Here is a 22,261-nt window from a genome sequence, read left to right as displayed (position 1 = left end):
ACTCTGACAGCGAGTTGTTCCCTTTTATGGACCCTCTTTCTCAAAAAGGACTACTGAAATGAGAGAGGAACATCAAAAACCAGCAGCAGAGTGCCTTCTCTCACAGTCGATTTACCCTCCCGTGAGGGGAGGGGGGGCTGGATTCCCCCCCCCCCCGCCCCCCCCACCGAGATTTAAGAGAACTTCCCTCTTAAATCTCTGTATCTGGGTGGGGGATGATTAGGAACTGGTATAGGAGCAGGGAGATGTGGTGATGGTCCTGCAGTTAGCACTTCCGCCTTAAAAAAAAGGACCGTTTGTGTCACATAGCGTTTTATTTGCTTTACCAGTTTGTTCTTACAGGGAAGGGATGTGCAGTAGAGATTCAATTTTAACTTCAGAAACTAGCTACGGGTAAAAAAAATTTCTTCTAAAATCATTTTGTACTTGAACACAAGAAACATGTTTCAGCCTCTCAGCCAGACTAATAAATGTTCTCCTAAAACCTCAAATTTCCTTGGTTTTCTTTTGTAATATTGCAGCCGTCAGCTTTCAGCTGCTTCTCTGATATGTTACGTTTTCCAACCAGGTGGGATGGCTGCTGGCTTCAAATAGTGTGATGCTCCTGAGCCTTAAGCAGATTCTTAGACATATTGTTTGTCTTTTCTCTTTCAAGTCAAAATCTCCGCTGTAATTTAATCGACCACACAGCACTCTGACATTCAGGGCGTGCACGCATCTGCAATCTGTTGCCCATAAACCATCTCTTATGTGTGTTTGCAGTGAATAAAAAGCCTTCAGAGTCACAAGAGGTGCTTTCTGTTTTTAAATTACGGCTTTGTTTATTTTGACTTGTAATGAAATGTATTGCAGTTTGTAAAGATTAATGACGTGTGACAGCAGCTCGTATAACACTTTGTCAAAGACCACTTGACCTTTAACCAGAATGGATCAAGCTGAGAAAGTGCTGGCTCTCTTACGCTCGTGCCAAAAGAAGAACTGTAACACAAGCTCGATCGAATCGAAACATTTTAACTTGAAGCAGAGGCTCAGTACATACAAATCAGTCCAGATATCTGGCAGGAAGGTAATGTAAAAACACACACACAGACGCACACACTGGGAAAAGGCAGAGTCAAAAACCCCCACTAGTAACTAGGTCAATTTACCTCCTGGAGAACACAAGGCTGAAACACTTGACACAAAGGTACTGAGACTGGCACCGAGCGAGGGGAACGTAAAGGGCCCTTTTCAGTACGCTAACACATCTCCTCTCTTTACTCACTTGCATCTCTTCCTCGCATTTTAGCTAATCCCAGCAAGGATGAGAGAGAGGTGCAAGAAGGAGATGCAAAGAGAAGCGATAACGCTGCCAGATGAGAAATTCTTTGTTTCCATACTGCTGATCTTAAATGACATCGCTTATTAATGTCATGCTGCACAGCCGGATCACCTGTCACAGTGACTGGTACAAGTAACCACAGAGCTCTCTACAAAATGCAATAATTCTTTACTCATTAGATATTAAGTTGAATAACTGTGACTTATTATTAATAGTAATGTAACAAATTAATGCATGGATAAGTAACAATTTCTTTCAACTTCCTAATTGCATTGTTGTTACGTAAGGATAAATTGTGCCTGTGTAAGATTTGTCACACACACAATAGCTTTGAGCTGTGATCTGTGTATCCTTTTAACGCAACACTACAAAGTAAGAAAAAAGTGAAAGCAATATATAAATACAGTCTCTGGCCTCATGTGGAGGTGTGTGGCATTGATGTAAGATTTCCACAAAAGTAGTGCCCTCGCTTTCTTTTGCAGGACCTCATCTTGGCTCGCGGTCTCGCTCCCTGATTCCTTGTGCAGCATTTAAAGACTTGCACGATCCCTGATGGTGAGGGAGATGATGACAGGACATAATTTCTTAAAGCTCTGGTAGAGTGTGAGAGGAGAGTGACACGGGAGGGACTAACAGCGGAGGTGACAGCACCAGCAGGAAACGTGGTGACAGGATGAGATGGCAGGTGTAAACAATTAGAAAACAATAATTAGCACCTAAAAGCAAGAAAAACCAAACCTTAAACAGCAGAGTGGGATGGAACAGGATCCCACAGCTTCCACTTTGACCTACCTGTGTTTTAAACACCCAGCTCTCTCACAGTACCAGTTTATATAAACCCGATGACATCATCTTGCTCTGCTAGAGAGAAAAAAAAAAGCTGTTTTTGTGGGTTAAGTAGTTCACACAATGACAGGTTAACTGATCTCCATGTGTAAAATCAGTGTGGCGCTCCTCTTGAGAGCCAGCTAATGCAGCCGTTATTAGTACACATGATTCAGCCAGGACACTTTTGGAGCTATCCAAGCTTTGAAAGTACTCTTACTGACATCTCACCAGTGTGCATTCAGAGAATGAATCTGACTGTTTTTGCAGCTGGATCCCTGGACGCCTGAAATAACTTCCCTCCACTTTGCTATTCTCTTGCTCGCCTGCATAATGAGCAGCCTTTGCTGCCTGTCCTTCACATGAGCACAGGCTCCTGCCTCTGTGGTCCTGGATGAAAGTCGACAGGAATAGATCAGCAGACATGGCTGATGTGCTGTGACAAAGAAAATATTTTTGAATGGTTCAAATGGTTGGACTGAATTCCCCGTCTCCTCAAAGTGTTGTGGACACCATTAGAGGCTCTTGTGTGAAAACTCCCAGCCCTGCTCATCACTCCTGCCAAGATTCACCAGGCTTAAGGCTTCTCTCTTACCTTCCTTACCTCTCAACCTCTATTTCTCCTTCTGGCTCTCTGCCTGCACTGCACTGTACTGTACTGTACAGCAGCCACTCTTTGCTGCTGAAACAAAACCTCTATCTTCCCTCCACTGATTAGAATTATTATCCTCTTGTATCGTCCATCCCCTGCCCTCTCACTGCCTGACTTCCCCTCTATTTTTTTCTTTTAGTGTTCTTTACAAACTCTCTCACCACTACGCTCCTCTTTTATTTCGTTTTATGCCCTGCAGTTTCCACCTTTCCTGCCTGTCTTTGTGTGCACCTCGCCAGTCCTGCTATTTCTGTCCATCTCCATCCTCCTTTTCCCTTTTTCTTTTCTTTTTTTTTAACTCCGTCTCTTCTCTAATTGGAAGTCGGCTGTTGACTCGGACTGATTAATGTTTAGGCAGCAGATAGACCTCACCAGTGATCTCTGGTCACGTGATCGGAATGGCCAACAATATACGCGCCTGCTACCAAATTTTCAGGTCCAACGATTTTAGCAGGAAGGCAATTAGGATTTGGTATTAGTGTTCAAATTAAATCGGAATTAAGCAGGCTCAGAGTTTAACCCTTTCAGCCATAGCCTTTCCTTTTTTGGTTCTGAAAGCCAGCAGTCATCATATGACTGAATGAAAGCTTCATGTGTGAACATGTGATTTCTCTGGTCCTGTTCTTGTGTGGAAGGCTTCAGAGGCTGATTATATACCGATGCCCCTCGGTGGAATATCGCTCATTGTTTCCTCTTTCCTGTCTTTCCGCGGCCTCTCTTCTTTTCCTTGCTGTTCGACGTGACAAATCCTGCTTTGAAAATTAATGAAGTTTGAAATAGAAATCGAGGCTACAATTATCCCATCCATGCACGGTGTCACAGGGATGATGGTGCCATCTAGACCCAATTACAGGAATGGAGACACCTGTAACGGCTCAGACCCACAGGGGACCGCTGAATCTGCCACCGATCCGGCGGCTTCCCAGCTTCAGCTGAAACATTTAAATTTATGCTTTGGAAAGAGTCCAAGTCAAGCTTTGTGTTTCTACTTCTGCTTTAGAACATACGTGACACGTGACCAGTTTGATTCACTTTTGATATGACAGTTGAACATTTGTGATTAAGTGCCTGCTCAGCACGGCACCGGCCACCCACCACCAAACCCACTGAGGTAAGATTAGTCGCTAAGTTACTTTTTTGATCCCCCTCACATGAAAGCATGTTTTTAAAAGAATCTAAATGAATATTAAGTCAATAAATTAGGCCGCGTGCATCACGCCAAACGCATCACCACTCTTCCTTCATTTCTTTTAACGCTTCAGCTCCTTTGTCCTTGTCCTCCTCGCTTTGTGTTTTCCACTACTTACACGCTCTTCTCATTTAAGCATGTTTGTGTTTCAGCCATCTCTTCTCTCTGCTTTCCTCCTCCTGCAAGCTGACAGTCTTTTTTTTTCTCTCAGCGGCAGCAGCAACGGCAGCAGCAGCAGCAGCCTGTAAATGGCTGCCTGATGGAAAGTGACATTTTCACAGAACCCTGAGAGGGAGGCGAGGTGATCTCTCCTCTTTCCAGCACCAAGTGCTCCTAATTGCCTGGTCACATTTGTGAGCCCAGCTGACAAACTCGTGCAAATCAATAATTCTGCTCGGGGAAGATGCAGGGACACAGGGCCTCTCACCCTGAAACATGCTGAGAGGACACAAACACGCACATGCATACTAATGCATACATGTGCCTGGAAGGAACTGTGGGCACATACACACCCTTCCTGCACACATCCTCGTGAGCACTCCCTCTGCCTCTCTACCTCTGTGCTGTCTGGCTTAAATGGCAGTGTTTATCTGTGATTCTAAGACAAATAGGGAGAGTGTATTGAAGCATTAAGGGCAGCGACAGCGCTGCCGAAGGCTGAAATAATGGATGGTGGAAGTAGCAGAAGACCCGGTGCTCATTACTAAATGGACTCTACGGCGGTGGAAACTTTGCCCCGCTAGTTTGAAATATATAGACCACCAAACAGCGCAGCTTTAAAATGGGAGCTTATTTAACAGGTTTTGTTTGTGTGTTTGTGCTGTGCTCTGTAATAGCTCTGACTCTAAAAGATGTTTGCCAAAGAACAGTACGCCACAGCAATTTGAAAAGTCTTGATTGACTTGTTTCAAGTTTTTGTGTCTTCTGAGTCTTCACACGCCCGACTTCCTTCTCTTTGATACTTCAGAACAAATCTTTAACAAACAAAGGCACTTGAAAAGCCCTTTTTTAATGTATGCCTGCTTACTTTTTCTTTTTCTTTTTCCCAGCCTGACCTCCTCTAGTCAAGCCAGCATAACGCGTATATCCGCTACAGTTTTGAATCTTTCTCTCCGCAGGCTCGTCTGTGATGCAGGTTACCGCCACAGACTCGGACGACTCCACCACAGCGAACGGCATGGTGCGCTACCGCATCCTCTCCCAGAGCCCCCACAGCCCCATCCCCAACATGTTCACCATCAACAGTGAGACTGGAGACATCGTTACGGTGGCAGCCGGCCTGGACAGAGAGGTCAGTGTAAGCTGTGTGTCCTGTGCTCCCGTTACTTACATCGAGGATTCACTCTGCATCTCATTTGTGCCCACGCAACAAAACAATTATGAAGGTTCGGTTATGTTATGCGTCCGTTAGTCTGTGTTTAGAGTCACATTCTTATATACTACTAAAGAATAAAATGTTGTTACTTTATCTGTTTTTCTACCTAATTGTCTGTGTGTTCGTCAAAAACAGTCCCAGAACAGTGACGGGCCTCGAAATTAGACTATCGCTACTTATTACAGCAACGTAATAAAGATTCGGCATTCGCGAGCACACGAGGTGCCCACTGGGGTGCATGTAATGTAAAGTTTATCATCAGAGTGTGTACACAGTGCTCTGTGTGGATGTCCTTTTGCCCTCCACTTTGTTGTGGCAGGCAGCCATTATATTACAAGGGCACCGACTGTGTGTGCTTCCTCCACCACATTGCAGCACATTAAAAAATAGTGCAATAGGAAAAGCAACCATCCCCTCCTGTCTGTGTGCATTTTTGTAAGGCAGTATAATCCCATCCCCAACTTTTAATGGCATTTAGTGTTTGCGCTAGACTCAATCCACATAGCAAGGTAAGCGGCTTTGTTGTTTAATGCAAGGCGAGACCTACGTTATCCCAATTTGCCAATTGTTTAATCCAGATTTGTACAAGTTCATACTAGACTTTACTAGTTGTTTAATAGTTGCTTAACTTTTACAATGAGCTTCCTTGACTTCTATATGCATACTATGCTTTTTTTCTGAATAAACAAATGTATAAAGACCCAAATAAATAACTCCACCCGCAAATTCCCAAAATTTTAATCGCAGATTATAACAAAGCCTTTAAAAAAAACAAAAACAAGTCAGCCGCATTCCCCCTTTCACAAATGTCAAACCGAGCACAAAATCACCTCATTAATTTTGATTCATTTGCGTGTCTGCTTATTGTGTGTAAATAAAAATGACCGGCAAGTATCTCAGCACGCAGAGCAGGGCAGGCATAATGGGCGCGTAAATCCAGCACCTCTCTGCTGACGAGGTCGCAGGAGTGTTCTTTTCATTGCCTTCGTTTGCCTCATCCGCTGTTGCCATGTCTGTTGCTCGCTGTGGTCCTTTGCCAACCCACACACCACCGAAACCACAGCGCTATCTTCCATCTTATTCTGCTAATGAGAAAGGTCACCGGGGGTGAACTTTTGTTTTTCCCAACATCGGGTTACTATGGGCAGCCGCGTTTTATCAGGCGTTTCGTGTTGCAGAGACTGTTTCAAACACAAATGCTCAAACCTATCCCCTATACCAGCCCTAAAAATCGGCAAAAACATTCAAATTCATATGCCTTCATTATGGGGGATAATCTCATCCCCATAACTTAGTTGGCTGATTTTATTGCCGGCATAAAAGCACCACTGAGTGTGTCTCATAATGTTTATATTCTGAGAAATCCCACCGGTCCCTCTCAGCGCTAAACCTGGCCAGCCAATACATTGAGAATGAAAAACAGGATTTTACCAGCAGTACAGCAAGCGTATTTAGAGAATAATTATGGTTAAAATATCGAGAACAGAAGCAGGTTTTGATAACAGAAGAGACAATACATCAATGCTTCTTCCTTATCCAATTTTTATATGGAGCTGGCATGGCATGATAGCGTGGCACATTTGTGGGACAATATAAATGAGTCTAGTGAATGCGGGCCAGGTCTGTGTCCCTGTTTCCAGCTTGGCCCAGGCTGCGGCAGTAGCAGCTGATGTGAGTGAGGGAAAGCTCATTAATCTGGACACATCAAGCCAGGCACAGTCCCACCTGCCTGTGATCCTCCCACAAAAAACTAGGACACACCTGGGAGTTCACCCACCTGCTGTCAAGGTCATCAACACAAACAAGCACAGACACATGGGCACACACGCGCATACACCCGTGTCGTAAATAGGCAATGCCGCTCGGCCGAGTAAGGAGGAGCAGCGAAAGCAGAAGAATGAGATCGCAGGTGTTGCACGGGGGGGTCTGAGCAACCAGTGTGGTATAGGCACCTGATGTTATGCAGAGTCATGGGCGTTCATACTACTTGTATTGACAGTGAATAAACAGTTTGCGCAGCGCATATCCCCGCCCATTTCTCATTCTCATTTCTCGCGCTTTAACTAATCTTCATCCCTGGTTCTGGCATCTAATTAGGATATTCATGTGCTAATTAAAAGGTGAAGCGGTGGCTCGTGTTGAGGAGAACAGGAGGTTAGCTCGGTATCACCTGCCTCTGACACCGCTGTATACCAATTATTCTGCCTCGCTCACAACAACCCTTAACCCTCCACACACTCCTGCCCACAGGCTCATGAGCGAAATATAAATACAGTAAACACAAATGTTTTTATGTCATCGTCCACTGGGTTTAAGGCACTTGCAGTTTCGTACATGCATGCTGTTCTAAAAACAATATGAATGAAGAAACAGTCTTCTAATGAAGTGCAGCTCAGATGCAGCAGGTAGCAGAGTGGGCCATTTCAGAGTGCCACAGCTGGCACGGACACTCTCCCTTTGCGCCCTCTCCCCGTGGCTTCAGTTCCTCTGGCAGGCGTAGCTGTTTCCTTTCATTACCCCAGGCTGTCTCAGTCTCCCATGAGCCCTGGGTTGGAACAGTCTGGTGTGGCATGGTGTTGAGTTGCCAGGTGCCAGCTCAACATTGGACCGTCTCAGCGTCGATTAGGACATCGCCTGGACTGCCTCAAGGACATGAGTGCCCACAGCCTGGCTCCATTAGGATCTGCAAAGCCCAACTGGGGATGTAGGCTGAGAACTGGCATCCGATATAGTCCCGCAGCTTTATCGCCTCTGAGTTGCTGAGTTATGTTCACCTTCTTGCTCTGAAGCTCCAGAAAGCGAAGCCATCGGAGGATTCTGAGCTGGATGCTGAGTGAGAAGTATTGACGCGTGTAGGTAGATGTTGACAGTTTGTAGTCAACATTCAATCAAGAACAGCTCCGCTCGCTATCTGCTTTATTATGTGGAGCAACACGGTGCTGAACTGGGTCACATTTGTCAATTCTTTGCTTCTCTAGTCTTCTGTCAGGACTTGTCTGTACGTCTTGGTAATTTTATTAGAGATAAATCTCTAAATCTCACTGGCGTTCCCTACACATCCGTACATTATAGCTCACATTACCCCAAAAAGTCAGGTTATAAACGGACAGAAAATGCGTTTGAGAGAAATAGAAATGCAGTTTCTCTGTTTCCATATAATGCTGCAATTGGTAGAAGAGGACTAGAGAGACTGAGAAGCATCCCAGCGCATATTAACACATTATAAGGAATTCCAGTAATTGCCCCATGAAAGTATGATTTGAGAGAGGAAAAGCCCAAAGGCCTCACATCTTAAAGCCTGTGCATAATATCTTTAGCTAAACCTGTACTAAATAATACATTTAGTTGATGTCAACAATATCCTGCACACCATAATGTTTCTGTATTTCCCGGCTGTAGATTTTCCTGATTTATTGGAGAACCAAATATTCTCACATCCGTTCTTGTTGAATCAATAAACAGTCTCAATATCCGAAAAACTAGACTCAGATGAAAGGTGTTTGCCCAGTACAAACTGGGAAGTGTTGCTCTCTTTTTCAGTCTGCCTGTCAGGACACCATTTAGGTCCAGACTGAGATATCTTGACAACTGCTAGATGGATTGTTGTGAAGTCTTTTTAATATCCATTGTCTCCTGGGATAACTGACTTTGGTGATCCCCTGACATTTTCTCTGGCACTGCCAGCAGCTCAGAGTTTTCTCTCATGTAATGAAATATCTCAAGCTCAGATGGATTTGCACACTACAGACGTTGATGCTTCCTAGATGATGTGTCCCGAGGATTTTGATGACTTTTTCTTTTTCCTTCTCTTGAAGGTAAATTTGAGTCGCATGTATGGCGTGCTCCTCACTGATATTTTCACTGGGGGTGCATCGCTGTGCCTGTGCAGATCACAGGTATAAGTGTGCAGCTAAACACCTAAGGCGAACTGAAAGTGATACGCAGATCCGATTTTGCAAAGTTTGCATTGAATTCTCACATTTGGCCACGAGCCTTGATGTTGACACACAGCTTTGTTCAGCTAAACAAGCACTCTCTCAGCACACAAATACACCTAAGTCAAGCTGCCCTGTTTGCGCAAAGAGGTGATTAGAGACAAACCTAAACAGTATAAATAATCAAAACACAAGATATAAGCATGGAAATAAGATTAAAAATAGCCGTAAATATGACATTTCCACCAAACTGTTTTTATATGTTTATAACATGTTGGAGCCAAAAATTTAGCAATAGCACGTGCATCATGTTCCTGTTTGTTTAACTGATTTCCTGTGCAACCCAATTCATGGAACCTCTTGCTCAGTATCTCTGTTTTAGTCTAGCAGATTGTTATATTTGTGACATTTGCACTGATTGTGTAAATGTGGAGGCATATCTAATCAAGTAGCTTTAGAGTTTATATCCCACATGTACCAACATGTACCTGAGTCAGTGTTGCACTGTGTGCTGCTGACAGTGAGTCTCAGCTGGCTTGTGTCTTCAAACCAGTGTTGAGCCGTTCCTGTCCTTACACCAACCTGAGGGACCTCCATGTGAGTGAGGAAGAGAGAATAGGATGCATGTTTTTTGGTACTAACAGGGGAAAAATGTAAAAATGGAGAGTAGCTGTGTGGACTGCGAGTTTCCGCACGTCTACTTGTAACTGTAGATTTCTCTGGTTTTCAGTGGCATCGGTGTAAGAGAAGTGAACTGGAGCAAATTGAACTGAACCCAACTAAAATCTAATGAAATGGAATCGAACAGCATCAAATCAAATTGTGTACATTTAATTGATGTCAGCTGGACTGAGTGGAAACTGTAATGGGGTTCAGTGACACTGAGGGAGTTGCTTAGGTGGTCGCTGGGAGAGTGTAGTCAAAGGACGAAAGAAGCTGGTTTTCGCAGTTTTAGGCGTGTACTGGGCCATTTGAGACAGATTGTAAGTGACAAGCTAATGACCGTGGCCACTGGGAGCCCGGTAAGCCAGAACACAATCCGCAAACGACACATTTACAAAAACAAGTCCTTTACTCATCTGGTTGCGGTCTCTTTACCCTCTTTAAATGTGCCTTCACAGCATGTCTGAGTGAAACTGCACGCTCAGATCAGGGACAGTTCGCTACTGCGTGTGTGTTGCTAGAGGAGCACACCTCTCCACTTGCCTTCTCAGTTCTGACCAGGATTTTCCTCGACTTCGTTCTTGCTCAGATTGCCCCACTGGACCATTTGCCTCCTAAGAGCCGCCAGCTTTTTCCACTTGTCCTGATGGCTGCCTGGCTTGACATGTTGAGTAGCTAACATTGATAGCCTGAAGCCATTGCTTTCCTCAAGCTCCGATATGGTAAACTACCTAATTTGGTCCCTGTGAAAAAAGGGATTGAGTGTTGTTGTTGTCGGCGGAGCTCTGTGTGCAGGTGTTTCTGTGACCTCTGATGGTTTTAAGCTTTTGCAGATTAAGTCAGTGACACTCGAGAACAGCAAGGAAGTCTGGACTGTTGCTGCTGGTCAAGCTGTACTTCCTGCCAGTGTTGGACTCTAATCTAACAGAGAGATTTTCTGTTCAGTGCTTTCATAGGACTCATTAGAGAGCCTTTTACTGTTTTTTTTTGGGTAGCCACTTTTGGACAGTAGAGAACGCTTGGCTGTGCGCGTGCCTACATGTGTGTGTGTGTGTGTGTGTGTGTGTGTGTGTGTGTGTGTGTGTGTGTGTACGCCCAGCGTGTAAGTGTCTGAGTGTCCCACCTGTTCCCACTCACTGGAACGTTAGTGGATGTGGACATGTGTGTGAGGATGTGCGCGCTAGCAGGGTCATAAACTCACAGCTACTCTCAGATGAGTGATATAACCCTGCAGGATAGAGTGCATCAGCATCATCCGCTACTGTCTGAGAGCTCCACCTGCTGGCTCAGGTCCAGGCTTTTTTTTTCTTCACCTGACCAAGAAAGAACCGTCCATCAAAGCTTAAGCCTATTAGCTTCCTGCAGCCATCTGGTGCTATTTCTAGACTGATGTATGTGACCGGATCTAAATGAGTCTGCAGAGAGACACATTCATTGGATGCTCTATTTACTGAAACTCTGAATAAGGGGAGATGGTATTGATATTTCATTATGAGTCTAATAAAGGGCAGCCAGTATTGAGTTTTCATTAATAGGCTTGGTTTGGTGCAGATTAACATGTCTGTGCACTTCATAATGACTTGGAGAGATGCTAAATGACTCCAGCTGGTCTGAATGCTTTGATCTAAAAATCAACTGCATCCTTCACTATTGAAAAAAGAAAGAGTGGGAGGGAGAGAAGGCGATATAGAGATATAGCATGAGATTCTGGCAGAGATGTAGGGAGAGAGAAAAAATACACCAAGCTAAGATAGCAAAAAAAGATAGGAGGAGATCAAAAGAAGCAGGGAGTGTGCATTAACAAAGAACACACAATAAACCGGGGTGGGGTGGGGAGGACATGAGTCAAAGAAATTAAAAAGTAAAGAAACTGCTTTCTAAGCAGGAATCTGTAACTGCATTATCTATAGCTACACGGCCTCTGGCTCGGGTTGTTCTTGTTCCCTCAAAGAGTCTGTCATAAGTGCCACTGGCCATCAAATTGCTAGAACTTGTGACCTCAGCACATATAGTAAAGGTAGCATAGCAACAAATGAACATTAGAGCACTGGTAGAACTCATTCTGGATCTTCAGCAACACAGCAGGCCCTGTGAAACGAACAGTGCCCTGTCCTTGACGTTCATTCCTCCCACAATGGAGGCCTGAGCCGAGTGGATTCATAAAAAGGGAAAGAGACTGCAAAGCCACAAAGCAGAGAGGCTTATATGCTGTCAGGATGGAATCACACTCACACAGAGACCTCTTTCCAGTGCTGAGTCTAGGGACAGTCTGAACTTTCAGCACCATGGACAGTGTCGCTGCAGTGTGGATGTATTCTCTCTGTGGAAAGCTTCGTGTTTGATTTTTCCTTTTGTTTTCCTGGTCATGGCACTGTACTATAGCAGTCTTTACCGCAGTGCACTCTAGGGTGACACCCGCTCGCACGAAATAAGGCCCATTCACCTTCTGGTATTATCTAAAGCACCGTGGTGCATCTTAAAGTGGCAGCACCACCATTAAAATGAGTGATGATCCAACTCCATTCTCTCAGCAGAAAGCCAAGACTTTTAGTCAGTAATGGATGGTCCTTTTAACAACACATTGCTCCCTTTCTGCAACTTTGTGTGTTTTGTTTGTGCATGTGTGCTACTCGCTATCTGGTATCGAGCAGGTAAAGTCTTTGAGCAGACTCCAGCTACTCAGTTGTTCCAGTAGAGGGTCAGCAGAAAATAAATAAATATTTACAGCTGACCAACTACTGTAAATAAAAAAATAAAAATAAATAGTTGGGCATGCATGTACAAGAGCTGAGAGAGCTTTCATTCCGGTGTCAGTGTGAAATGGAGAAATACTGGTTTGTACAAGGATTTGATCTCTATCGTTTGTCTTTTTCCTGCTTGTTTTTACAGAAAGTCTCTCAGTACACCATTATTGTCCAGGCCACTGACATGGAGGGCAACCTGAATTTTGGACTCTCCAACACAGCCACCGCCCTCATCTCTATTACAGACATCAACGACAACCCGCCTGAACTGACAGTGAGGACGGTGAGTCTTGTCTGCACTCGTCTTCAGTCTGCAGACTGAAGCTGTATTAGCCTGCTGTGTGGGGCTGTATGAGCCTTAATATCATTCTATTTCTGACTATTGTCTTCATGCAGAATATCGTGTGTCACCAGTGACAGTGGGGCTAACCTTTGGGTCAAAAGGTGTCATCCTTTGCCTTTCGACCCTCATCTGACATTTTAATAGCTATATATTTAGTTGCCATGCTAACCTGCTGTTCTATAGACATGCTGTTGGTTAAGCCTTTAAGTGAAAACGTACGTTCAAATGTTTTTGCTTTGAAAACACACTGTCTGGTCAGTGTCAACAACCACACAGTGCAGCGTTAGCGCTCTTGAAATGTTAATGCTACCAAAGCATAAAAAAAGGAGGGAAATGCGACTGTGTACAACACTTTGAGATGAGGACAGATCTATGAGGAGAATTGGTGCAGAATACAGGAAAGTGACAGGAGATTAAAGAGAGGCAGGAAAAGGAGCTGAATGAGATCAGTTTTCTTTTCCTGCTCACATTGCCTCATGTAGTTGGAATTTATCTGCAGCCATCCACCCCCAATCCCTTACACCGCCACACTGGCCTGACAGGAAGACACGCTACAGCGGGCCCACTTTTCTAGAACAAGTGCTTGTGTTGTTAGTTGTACATTTGCTTAGTTTTAAGAGTTCGAATGACTGTACGACTGGAACAGGATCAAACGCTGACCACAGTCTGATAGACCTACAGGGCCATGGCTGCGCTTTATGTAAACATTTGGATTTCTATGATTCCAAAGAGAGACAGATGCTGTTTTCAGCAAAGCTCAAAGGCAGAGCAAACAGTGTGTCAGTGTCACACACTGTGATCCCAGTCTCCTCAGCGGGGCCGTCGTCAGCGTGCGTGCCAGTACAGTTCCAGCCGCATGCTCTGATAAGAGCTCCCCAGCTGTCAGAGGTAGAGCTCAATGAACGAGGCTGCCGCTCTACACATAATGGGTCTACGTCCCCCTCCTCCCCGTCTGCGGTTCTGGCTCCTTTACCACAAAACTGCAAGCCCATGTATATACATTTTTAACCCATACAAACTGTGATATATGTTGTTTTTCCTCAGCAGGGACTGGACTATTTAAAGGCTACAAAGAGACAGAATTTGTTTTAGTTTGCTGGAGCGAGGATGTGATCTGACGTTTAGAAAGTTTCCCAACCCGGACTCTCACCTCAACATCCACACACAGTTCGCCTACAACACTCCTGCACAACTGCAAAAATATGTCTGAGCTTGTCAGTAAAGCTTGAGCTCACCATATTTCGGTGTGTGTTTCTAGTGCTGTAATGTATCAGCGCAGCACATTAACACATTAACAGCCACAGCGGAGAAGTTGTTTTCCAACAGATGCCATTTCCACTGCATTGTCAGTCTCTACTACTTGTTTTGCTTCCCAACATGACTTAGAGCGCTTCAGTAATTATTTGTCTATGACAGACCCGAGAAGAATTCATTGCTCTCTGCAGGAGGCATAGAGAAAACATAAGCACGTTAATTAAGTGAAATTGCTTACGGGGGTGTAAACCAAGCCGATATACTGCATCTAATTTGGAAACAAAAAAAAACAAAACAAAAAAAAACACCAAAATGTTTTATTCATTTCACCACATGTGCCTGAATGTGTAATGTCACTGCTATGTTTGGCAATATGTGATGAACTAAAAGATAATGCTATTGCCACAGTAGGTCTAATCAAACAATTTAGTCAAGTGTACACCCTTGTGAAGTCACGATCAAGCACTGACTCAACAATAATTAGTGTGAATTTTACAGAACATTTTTTTTAAAGTATGTTTAGGGTCATTTCAAATGGGTGTTTTGCCACACAAACTGTTAAGCAGAGTGGCTCTGACTCCATAGCCTACCTGCTATACTGACTGCAGCACATGTAGCATTACATCTTCACTTTCTGAGTAGTTTATTTCTAAAAGCTCCCTTGTTTTACCTTTTTTAGTATAAATTTGTACTTGCGAGATCATAGCCGCCAGGGTTTTGTCTTAAGTCATGTAATATGTCTACTATACCATGTCTTATCATATTTGGAACTGTTTTCAGTGCACCATCAGGGACATAAAGAGCTCTTTAGTATTGTTTTGCTCTAGCTTTGCAAGTTAAATAGTTAAGTATCAAGTTAAAAACTATTGACTGTACAGTCAATAGTTTTTAGGTTATTTAATTGAAAACAGGATACTTTACTCATAAATAGACATAGAACAGTGTGTAATTGTTTTTTCCAATAAATTGCTGCATTCTCACAAACTTAAAATTGGTTTATAAAAACTGTCTGTGGAAGCCACCACGTTCCCCCACATATTTGAATATAGTCACTGGCAAGGATATCTCTCTTCTAACTAATAGTGTTTATGGAAGTGAGTAGAGACCAGCCACATAGTAGTACGCTAAACATAGAGGACAAGAGAACTTGTAGATGCTCACATACCGTGGAGGGACATTAAAATTTGTGCCTGCACCTTCAAACTTAAGATATGAAGGATCATACCTGCTTTATTTTTACATTTTCTAGCTTCTTCCAGAGTAAACAGACGTGGAGGCTTCTCACCAAGCACTGATAGCTGTGGTAAATGGTTGAATGAGAGCCTTCCAAGCAGTAGCAGACACACGCTGGGTGGCCACAGCCATTGTAGGCTACAATCTAACTATTTTAATGTTTATGATCTCTCTTGGCTGCCTAAAACACATTTTCCCTGTAGCACGTAGCTAGGATTATGCAATCTGCAATCTACTGACAATTTTACACATTGTAACTTTAAAATGTCAGATTTTTGCATTTTCACTATATACTGTACTACCACATTAAATGTTTGTATAGTACACAACATTTAAAAGAAAATATAAATTAAAGAAAAAAGTATGCTTATTAACAACTTGTACAGCTGATGTGTGAGTCCAAGAATGGTTGTAAATTTAGCCCGTCCATCATTACGTTTTCTTCATTGTTTTGCTGACAAGCAAAGGACAGGAACCAAATACGTAGTTCAATCCCTGTGATAAACACTACATCGCTGTTTAGCCGTGATATAAAGTATGTCACATACTGGGTGAGAGCTTAATAAAAGATAGGATTGGCTATTGTTGTTAGAAATAATAGGTTGCTGAGCCATTAGACTTACTTTTATTCTGAGCTAAACGTATTAATGTAAGCATATTAGCCTAAAATCAGAGGATGTAGTGCACAGGTATTGACTATAAATCTTTCATGCAGCCAGAATGCAAACGGTTTGGATAAACTGTGTGATTCATAATTTACACCTCTAGATGTTTCAGTATTCACCTTCATCCCGCTAACTGTCACTCATAGCCGAAGCGGCCTATCTTGCTTCAAAAGATTTGCCTCTAAGAATAATTCGTGTTTAAAAAGAAAGAGCAAATGAAGTTTGTGTGTGAATCCTTATGAAGCCAGAATTAGTTACACCAACAAAAACCTTTTATTCTATAACTGAAATAAAAGTATCATAACTTCTTTTCCTTGTAACTTAAAAAGAAAAAAATCCTACGGAAACTCTCTAGTCTGTGTCTCTCGTGGCTTATCAATAGGGCCACATTGCATCTCGGAGAGTGGCCATTTTGAATGGGCCATCCTCTATAGTCAGGAGCATTGTGCATGCCTCCAAGGGAGCATATTCCATTTGGCTCTCTGACAGCGTGGCCAAACACGCTTGGAAGGTTTGTGGTGGCGTTTAGGCTAAAGCCCAGGGTGAAAATAGAGGAGCACATACTCAGAGTGCATATTTAATTTGTTTTGTGCTTATCAGCCCAGCAGGGGGAACAGGAGAAGAGGAAGCAAGGAGGGTGGGAGGGAGTGGAAGAGAGGAATCTGTTGGTTTGGATGCTGCTTTAATCCCACGATGATGAAGCCATTAAAGTGAACAGCAGCTGGCAGACTCACACCATAAACAAGCTAACGCTTCACAAGAGGAAACACTGATTATCATGTGACATAAGAGCTTTCGCTGCATGTGCGTGTGTGACTACCTTCGTGTGCTCAGTAGCCAGATCAATCCCAGTAGACGGGGGAACTGTATCCTATTGCACTGTAAAGTCTTCTTTCGGCTCTGCAGCTGTCACCAAGTTTCCTCCAGAGTTAGTTCAGAGGGGAGTTGTTTCAGATTGCAATATAATGAAGATCATTAGCCAAAGATTATTCCTACTGCTGCTTTAATTACAGTACTTATCTAATTGCTTATTAAGACCTAGATTTGGTGAATGCACAGAATCTAAATTGAATGGGTAAACACTTAATTGAACAAATCCATTAGTTTAAATAAAGAGTTTCATACGAGCAAGCGTTGGGAGGAATACGGGACTGCATTAACATAATGGAAGATATGATTCTCTATTAACCACATTTAAATAAATATGTCTCCTGGTTTATCTTTTTCTCTTTCCCCTATCTTGTCTTTCTAATCCCCCCCCCCCCCCCCCCCCCAATTTGTTTTGCTTCCACTTTCAGTTCATGTTTTAATGTAATGAGCATTATTGGCTTGACCCTAAAAGCAGTTTGTTTTCATAATAACAATTATGTAAAATGCTAAAAGATTGATGATGGCTCCAGAATGTGCTTAAAATCTCCCTAAATCAAGTTATTAACATTCATTAGCTGACTGCTTGAGGAGTTAGCATAATGTTTCCTCTGCCATCCTCCCCTCCCTCGTGGTTCACATGCTTCTTTCCTTCCTGGTCCCGCATAGTTTTCCGGGGAGGTTCCAGAGAACAAAGTAAACGTGGTGGTGACCAACCTGACAGTGGTGGACCGGGATCAGCCCCACAGTCCTAACTGGAACGCAGTCTATCGCATTGTCAGCGGAGACCCATCTGGACACTTCACCATCCGCACCAATCCCATCACAAATGAGGGCATGGTGACAGTGGTCAAGGTAAAAAAAATAAGCCTCCTTTCTCTGCACGCCGCCCTGATTGATGCGCCGAATGTTTGATAATTCTTCAAAATGGAGCCATACAGTCGTTCCCTTTATTATTCAGCTCCGCATCTTGTACCGTTCCACCTGCTGTGAAGTGCCAGATGCTGTGAAGTGCCAGACTGAGGGCTATAGTTGCGCATTGTTTTTCGCTTAATTATATGTCATTTCTTAAATTGGTTAAAAATTTGAACTAATTTTGCAATCAGCCACGCTCATTTCCCCCCAATCGCTCATCATTAACTTTTCTGTATCGCTTTCTCCCTTCCGTCTCTCTCCCGTCTCTGTTTTTTTCCGTAGCCCGTGGATTTTGAGATGAATCGTGCCTTCATGCTAACTGTGGTCGTGTCCAACCAGGCCCACTTGGCCAGTGGCATCCAGTCCTCGCTTCAGTCCACAGCAGGTGTAACCATCTCTGTGCAGGATGTGAATGAGCCGCCTGTCTTCCCCGTCAACCCAAAAATGATTCGCTTTGAAGAAGGTGTGCCAGCAGGGACCACTCTTACCGTGTTTGCGGCTCAAGACCCGGACCACTTTATTCACCAGACTGTCAGGTATCGCACTTTAAAGAACATCGCTTTAGCTTAAAAAGCTTAAATTATGTCAAAATCTGCACTGATGCCAATATTTAATACTTGTTTATTTCTTTTGTTTTTATTGCTATTTATTCCCCCGGTTTTTAGCCCGTTCCCACATCAACCTATGTATGAAAAAACACCGAAAAATTATTTGTTTAAGAATTTCATTAAACTCCATGCAGGATGTAAGAACTACAAAGTGTGACAAAATGGACTGGTGCTTTTGTACACCCTTTCTACTCACGTTGGGAACTCAGAGTTTTTTACTGTCTCATTCACCCAGTTGCACACACAATGCTTTTACCTACATCTGAGCACTAACACACACACACACACATGCACAAATACACTGCAATGGATGCATCAGGAAGCACCTCAGGATTCCACAGGTGCCCCCAAAAAGTCAACATACAGCTGAAATCCGGGATCAAAAACAGGGACTTCTAGGCTGATGCTCTTTCAACTGAGCTATTTTCGCTTGTGCATCTTATTTGGCTGTAGACGGATGGACATTGTCTTGTCAGTTTATAAATCTGTGCTTGTGCATCTAAAAACCCAATAAAATGCATTTGCAGACCTAACCACTATGAAGTTGCAAAAAAACCCTGAAAAGTCAACTTTTCTATATAGTATATTCAAAGCTAGGGATATAAGCAGATTCAGAATATATGGAGTTGTGTCCAAGTCTTGTACAATAGACTGAGGGAGTACTTGATATTCATGCAAATCTCCAATATTTTGCCTACACTGTGTAGGTGTCTTCTCTGACTGTCACCACTCTTTAATCAGAGCCGATCGCTTTCTTCACAGTTTATGCCTCTTCGGTGACATTCTCAACTGACCCCCCCACCCACATCCCAGTTACCTCCCTGTTGCCAGGCGACTGGTGTGAAGAGGTCATCCTATAATGAGTTGGACACTGTTTGTCTGCCCTGCTTAGATCCCTATCTTCCTCCTCATTGATCCCTCCCTCCATCCTTCCTAACTGGGATGACACACTGCGGGCATCATGCCATCCAGGCATTGACCCTATGTGACAGAAACTCCCACATGCTCACTAAGGTCCGGCAGCACTGTTCCACTCCATCGCCAGCTCCAACGAGAGAGATTGATTTTTCTTAATGTCAGTAAGAAGGCCACTTCCACTGAGAAACCCAGTGGAAATGGTATTGAATTGATAGCGAGGGAGGTTGTGGGAGATGTATACACACACACACACACACACATATATATATATTTATATATACTGCACAGAAAAGTGAGCAATAGCCACATCTCAGGTTTCCTCTCCTAAAAAGACATGTCATGCAAACCAAGTGGGCTGAGCTGTTCTGCCCTTTGAGAGAAGTAACTCTTCTTTTGCTCCTTTTTTTTCTCTCATCCATCCCTCCTTCCCGCTCCGACCGACCCTGTCGCTTTCTTCCCCGTCAGTCTGCGTGTCTGTTATTGATGGGAGCTCAGAGCTGCTGTCTTCTCCAAAGCCGCGTGCCAGCAGACACTCAGCTCACGACAGCCCCGTCTGCACTGCTGATGCTGATGCTGCTGCCGCCGCCGCTGTTTTATTCCTTTTGGGTGACCTCACTTGAACCCCCTGCACAATATGCACAAAAAAGAAAGAGAAATGCACAAGAGCAGACACACAGCCACACGCAAAAGTACACAGGAGGAACCGCCAAGTATGACTGAAAGGCCTCTGTGTGAGCAGTGGTTGGGAGAGGAGCCAGATTGTGTGTGTGTGTGTTTTTTTTAAATGTTTCTGAATGTTATGCCTTTTTTTCTCCTCACGGGAGGAAAGAAAAATGAAGATGATGTGAGGCCATGTCTGCTTGCCAGATGATGTTCTTTGATGTGCTTCAACTGGTAGCTAAACGCTAAATTAATGGGAGTGTGTTCTGGTATTTATTTTTGATTTTTAGATATTAGCCCTCACAGCTGAGAATATGTCCTTAAATCTTCACTTACAAATGTCTTAGTTTAAAGCTTGGTTCCAGGTTTAAAAGTGTATTTCATCAATTCATCTTATGCTGTCTAGAAAGTTAGATCCTAACATTTTCATTCTGCAACAACGTGCATGACGTCTGAGATTAGATCCTCCGTGCTTCTTAAATGCAAGTGCCGTGTGAGAGGTTTTCTGAGCAAGCTGTTCCATGACAGCAATCCTGATAGCCATGTTTGGGATTTGGAAGATGTAGAGCTGCAAAAAGACTACTGTCAATGCCAGTCACAGATATGGATGGTATAAAAATCAGTTGTCATCTGCAGATGTCTTTCACATAACAAACAGAGGTAATATGACTCTTTCTGCTGCAGCAGCAGTGTGATGTGATCCTTATAAAATTGGGGAAAAGAAACAATCTTAACCGCCTTTTTGTTTAATTGGTATTAAGTAAAGCTATGTTAATACATTAGAGTTAAAGCTTAGGGCATGATTCTTGTCAGAAGAAAAAAATCCAATGAAGTATAGTAAGATATTTCACTCTGCCAGCTGGAGGTGACATCTTGTTGGCACAGGAAGGAAATGAGAGTGCCAGGCATCCTGCGCAAATACCATAATGTAACCTACGGGGCAACATCACACCTTGGCTAACACAGCATGACAATTTCTTTGACTAGAAATTATGTTTATTTTCATTTCCTTGTTTGCTTTTCTCAAGGAAAAAATTAAAAAAGCTGTTAAAAAGCATAATGATAATGAGCGCACCTGCCTGTCCTCCTGCTTATCTAATTTATCTGTTTCATATGTGTGCCAGCCCAGAACTGTGTGCATCTTTAGCTGTTGGTGGAGTTAGTTTTGTGGATGCCTGTGAGCCTCTGGCTAACTAGTGTCAGCTCTCAACAGACTTCTTTTAATTAAGCCCCCTTTCACCAACTAAGCTTATTCTGAAAAAAAAGCCTCTGATCTCTCTCACCGCCTCTTTTTTTTTTCCTGTGTCTCTCACACCAAATTCCTGTCATTATGCTGACGTGCATACACACACGTGCGCGCGCGCACACACACGTATTCACAGTACCAACTAGCGAGAGTTCTTCTTGTCCGGAGTTAACCATTTCTCATTAGACCCGAGGCACTTCCTGCGCTGTGCAGCTGTCACTTTCAGTTTTGTGGACGCTTCGTGACTCCGATGAGAGCTGCCGTGGCGTTTGTGTGGGTACTAAGAGCTGTGAAGTTGTTAAGAGTGCTGCTTGGCTGTTCCGCATATGGGTTTGGGTTTTCATCGGTCTTCATGCTAATGAGCTGCAGCTATGATTAGCTCGGTGAACATATGTTCCACTCTCCATGTCACTGTAATATTTTAAAGGTCCTTGGCTGGTTTTGCTTACTCGGGTAATGAACATTCAACCTGATAATGGGTACTTTGGATCAACAAAATAAAAGATTCAGAGCCGCTGGCATTCAAATAACAGTTGGTATAAAAGTCATTATGTGGCTCTTGTATGTGCGTATTTATCTTTGGATTTAATGACATGTCTTTATTTTTTCATCTCTGTGCATGCAGGTACTCTAAGTTATCAGATCCAGCGAACTGGCTGAAGATTAACAGGACCAACGGTCAGATCACCACCATGGCGCTGCTCGACCGGGAGTCCATATATGTCAAGAACAATGTGTACGAGGCAACATTCCTGGCATTCGACAATGGTAAGTCTGGTAAGTCAGGCTGACTGTATGAGTTGTGATGATTTGCTAAACAGTAGCATGTATGTAACAGTATGTTGCAG

The 22,261-nt window shown here is 43.4% G+C and overlaps 1 protein-coding gene across 2 annotated transcripts in view; it reads left to right on the top strand.

Annotated features, from left to right (window-relative positions):
- LOC146519031 (cadherin-4-like) overlaps positions 1-22,261 on the top strand; it is a 217,642-nt gene that overhangs the window by 185,189 nt on the left and 10,192 nt on the right. The window contains exons 8-12 of one of the 2 annotated variants that reach the window (XM_085160823.1): positions 5,106-5,278; positions 12,850-12,987; positions 17,736-17,921; positions 18,264-18,517; positions 22,039-22,190. In XM_085160823.1, the coding sequence (XP_085016949.1) occupies positions 5,106-5,278; positions 12,850-12,987; positions 17,736-17,921; positions 18,264-18,517; positions 22,039-22,190 (903 nt within the window). The remainder of the gene's footprint in view (positions 1-5,105; positions 5,279-12,849; positions 12,988-17,735; positions 17,922-18,263; positions 18,518-22,038; positions 22,191-22,261) is intronic. The other variant, XM_085160825.1, reaches the window with a different exon arrangement.

The sequence above is a fragment of the Neolamprologus multifasciatus genome, chromosome 5 (assembly GCF_963576455.1).
Source record: "Neolamprologus multifasciatus chromosome 5, fNeoMul1.2, whole genome shotgun sequence".
NCBI lineage: Eukaryota > Metazoa > Chordata > Actinopteri > Cichliformes > Cichlidae > Neolamprologus > Neolamprologus multifasciatus.
The sequence above is the reverse complement of the archived record's forward strand: the minus strand, read 5'-3'. Positions and strand labels throughout refer to the sequence as shown.